The 4,480-nt window shown below is 33.4% G+C and overlaps 1 protein-coding gene across 1 annotated transcript; it reads right to left on the bottom strand.

The window, feature by feature from the left end:
* Positions 1-461: 461 nt before the first annotated feature.
* Positions 462-2,862, bottom strand: LOC134236785 (uncharacterized; the record flags this gene model as incomplete). The annotated part of the gene is made up of 4 exons (XM_062718929.1): positions 2,671-2,862; positions 2,379-2,419; positions 1,786-1,932; positions 462-655 (listed from the first exon to the last, which is right to left on the bottom strand). Coding segments are annotated over exons 1-4 (481 nt in total), but the record flags the coding sequence as incomplete, so codon positions are not given.
* Positions 2,863-4,480: the final 1,618 nt, after the last annotated feature.

The following is a 4,480-nucleotide window of genomic DNA, read 5'->3' as shown; positions in this document are numbered from 1 at the left end:
CAGTGAATTGATATTTAAGGATGTCCTCGGTCCTATAACACACCTGGCCGTGCCGACAAATTATCATACCGCACTAACGAGCGGTATTCAAATTGTCGGCACGGCCAGATGTGTTATAAGACCAAAGACATCCCAAAAAATCAATTCAATGCTTCAATATCAGCTGATTTTTCCAGATAAAATATTCATTCTATACAGAGATCGTAGTTCAAAAAAGTGCTGCAAACCAACATAGATTCTATTCTATCAATTAAATGCAAAACTTACATGTTATACCGCTTGTTAAAAATTCTGTTGTTCAAATACATTGAAAATAGATATTTTTTTTTCATTTACAAGTTTTATCAGGTTTGAAGCACTTTATCTGCTTGTAATGTAAAGCTTGAAATATAAATTTGCAACAATCATGGTCATTCTTTCATTTCAACTTAATCAACATTTGAATTTTGTTGCAAAATTACCTGCAACTACAATTCCATGATCATCTTTCAAAAGATCGTTCTTCCGTTTTTCAATCATTTTAAGATACTCTGGGTAGGATTCCTGCAGACTTTTTCTGAGGCTCTCATCATACGCATCATTTTCAAGAATGAATTTAAGTTCGTCGAACAAGATACTTAATTCCTCTTCTGGACTAACTTTTGTCACACAGTCCCTTAGGGTGCATGAAATTGTATGAATACATATTCCATGAATCATTTGATAAATTGCTTAAACATGAGAAATATTTTCCTCAAAGTGTAATATTTGGCATACATGTTTATCTTTGTTTACAAATAACATTATTATTTTTCTTTTGTTAACTTACAATATTCATTTTGAATTCAATACACATACAGTTTGCTTCGTGATAGGGAGGTCGTGAGTTCGTATCTCGGCCGCGACTGACCTAGTCGTTAAAATTGGTAGCAACTGTTCCTTCGCCATGCGCTCTGCACTTTGAAGTGAAAGTTGCGGGTCCTTTGGATGAGACCTTAAAAACCGAGGCCCCGTGTCAGCGGCAGGCGTTGGCACGATAAAGATCCCTCACTGCTCAATGGCCCTGAGTGCCGAGTAAAGGTCAAAATTTGAAGCCCTTCATCAGCATACGTTGACGTCTCCATATGAGTGAAAAATTCTCGAGAGGGACGTTAAACAATACACAATCAATCAACCACATACAGTTTGTCGGCATAAAGCAATTCAGCAATGGGAAAATGAACCACATGTACTCACCTATAAGTCGATCTAAGGGGTTGATTTTTGATTTATACTCTTTGCTGGATTTTTAGGCGAGTCCTTAAATTGTCGATATTTTTTTGGACGTCGAAATCTAATATTTTAGACCACTCCGATGATTATCTTTGACAAATTTCTTATTATGCATTCTAACATGTATTCTAACATTGTGCATAATATTTTTTATTTAAACTCTTTGCTGGATTTTAGGCGAGTCCTTCAATTGTCGATATTTTTTTGGACGTCGAAATCTAATATTTTAGACCATTCCGATGATTATCTTTGACAAATTTCTTATTATGCATTCTAACATGTATTCTAACATTATGCATAATGTACAAGCTTTACATCGATGGTAGGGAAACAACGAACAGTATTCAAGTGTAAAAGTCCATAAAACATTACAAAAAGGAACAGTGCAAAACTTCAGAATTACACACATGAACTGAAAATGTTTAACATATCTTTAATAAAAATTTTGTCTTAATTTAATATTTATTAAGTATCAATTATTAAAATGAAAACATTTTAATACATTAACAACTTAATTATGAGGAAAAAATGTACCTCGGAAAATTTATAGTTTTAATCAATAACTCTTCTTTTTGAGGGCTAGAGATCTTATAAGTCGTCGGTGGAATCCATATGTCTTGTGAAACGGAATCTTCATATTCAACAGCAGCATGAATTTGATCATCCATCTTAGAATTCTTGCTTTTAAAACAATAAGAAAATATGGATGTTAACAATTATACAAATATTTGTTTTTATTTACATTATTTTCTTATAACGGAATTTAGTCGCCCGCGTGGCGCAGTGGTTAGAGCGTCTGCTCTAGAGTCGCGAAGTAAGGAGTCAATCCTTACGTCGCGGGTTTGAATCCCACTGCGGGACGTGGAGACCGGTCCTTCGGATGAGACCGTATAAACCGAGGCCCCGTGTCGCAGTAGGTGCTGGCACGAAAAAGATCCCTCACTGCTCAAAGGCCCTGAGTGCCGAGCATAGGACAAATTTGTAGCCCTCCACCGGCAAAGGGTGGGGTCTCCATATAAGTGAAAAATTCTGGAGAGGGACGTTAAACAACAAACAATCAATCAATCAATATAACGGAATTTAAATTCAAAGTAAGTCTGAAAAATCGAAGATGGAGATTATTTTACCTTTGATACACATTTCCTCCCGGCTCTTGTTTTTCGTTTAGCTAAAAGGAAAAAAAAATGCTATAAGCTACATTTCATTTAATCATTGCCTTTAACGGGAAATTTTTATCACCAACATTTCTTCCCATAAGTAAGTAAAATAGTATCTCTCTCTCTCTTTCTCTCTCTCTTTAATCTAGTTGCATGCTCTTTTAGTTTTTATATAGAACTGAAAATAAAAAAAAAATATCAAAAAATCTTAACCCTCACTTTGTAAACAAACTATTGGTATTGAGGTAATAAAACGACGTACATGCATTCCCACATAATCAGGTAGTAAACGGTCATGTATTTGTTCATGTTTGTCTAAGCTCTCGTCAGTATTTGATTTTGAGGATAAGAGGGTCCTCATTTGCACGATCGTCCTATCATCTATGGATATACTTGTATCTTCGTCTGTTCTTTCTTGTGAAGTACGTAAATTTCCTATGGCCACTTGTGCTTGTAACCTAAAAATGCTGTTGCTTCTAATTCACATTCAAAATGACATTTATTATAACTTAATCATCTAAATAACAGTAAAATTCCGTTATAAGGAAGTAATTTGGACTTCGAATTTTATCTATACCAGGTTCTTTTTTAAGATCCTTAAAGAGATAGGAAAAAGCGTAAACAATTGCTTATGAAATTCATGAAAAATTTCTTACAACTAAAATATCCCATACTAATTCTTTTTAGTTGACCAGTAGAACTGAAAATGAAGTCAAGTTCAATTATGACGTCATAAGGAAGGTACATGTAGCACTAAAAATACAGTTTCATTTATTTACTAGATATTGTCTTCTAGGCAACTTAAAAAATATCTCTTTTTCTTAATCCTTTTGAGAAAAAAAACATATTTCAGATTCAAATTTCAACTTAAAATGTCAAGGACATTACTCAGAAAAGCTGTATTCTATAGAGAATCCCTCCTGAACAATGCTTTCTACATGCAGACTTTGACATATGATAAATCACACAGATCCAACAATTAGGCATACCTGTTTTGGGTACAATATGAAAAAAAACATGCAGTAAATTAAATTTTCCTGCAAATTGTAGCCACAAGAATTTCTAATGAGAACAGAAAATCCATAGATCTGCACATTACAACCATAGCATCGCTATTAATTCACAAACCTCCAAAAATTGTTAATAGTCTTTAAATCCAACACAGGGGTATAAATAAATTCAATATTCATCAGAAATATGTATGTCATTACGTATAATTATGCACTCACAATGTTGACGTTGTATGTTCATGATCGATGGCTTCATCTTTCGGTTGATTTTCCATATTTTCTTCCAGTTTAGCTAAAAAGACATTCCTACTCTATAAAGATTGTTGAAAGTTTTCTTAATTTTATAATTATTTGTTTGCTTTCTGAAATCTTGAACCAATACGATTTTCTTTAAACTTAAAAAAAAAATCAACTGTCTGCCGCGTATACTGGAAGATAAAGGTACCAAAGCAATTGGCTATATGTATCTGAAAATTACATGGTCAAAGGGTTCAAATTGGTTTATCTTTTTTTATACTAGATCATATTGTAAACTTTATTTTAATCTTTTTGTTATGATGCATTAAATTACTGAATAGTTTAAACATGTTCGGTTATCAAATTGGTTATTAAAAATAATGTCTACACAATACATATTTGTTTACAAAATAACAGGATGAAATGCACTAATCGTATCTAACGCTTTGTATCAGAAATTGCAGAGTTAACTGATCTTCTTTCGAATAAAGATACTTCCATTTGGACAGTTCTGTATATACATGTATTTGAATGACTGAGAAAACTTTTAGGACTGAAATATTCCTTGTACATGTATAATATTATTACATTATTGCATTATAACCGAAAAACGGAGACGGCCATATGGATCGTCTTATTCCGTTAAAACCCCAGTCATATTTTCAAGAACGACGAACAGCCGACGTATCTTGAGGCAAAAGTTGGTTTCTTCGGGCGACAATTGACAGTTTTTTCGGCAATTGTTTTTCCCAATTTTGGCCTTTTTTTCCTCCTCCGAGGATAACTACAGTAATAAGTTTGTGGCATCTGATTTTGATCCTTACA

The sequence above is a fragment of the Saccostrea cucullata genome, unplaced genomic scaffold (genome assembly GCF_032062105.1).
Source record: "Saccostrea cucullata isolate Sc308-1 unplaced genomic scaffold, CSIRO_AGI_Scuc_v1 ctg23292, whole genome shotgun sequence".
In the NCBI taxonomy this organism is placed as follows: domain Eukaryota; kingdom Metazoa; phylum Mollusca; class Bivalvia; order Ostreida; family Ostreidae; genus Saccostrea; species Saccostrea cuccullata.
The sequence above is the reverse complement of the archived record's forward strand: the minus strand, read 5'-3'. Positions and strand labels throughout refer to the sequence as shown.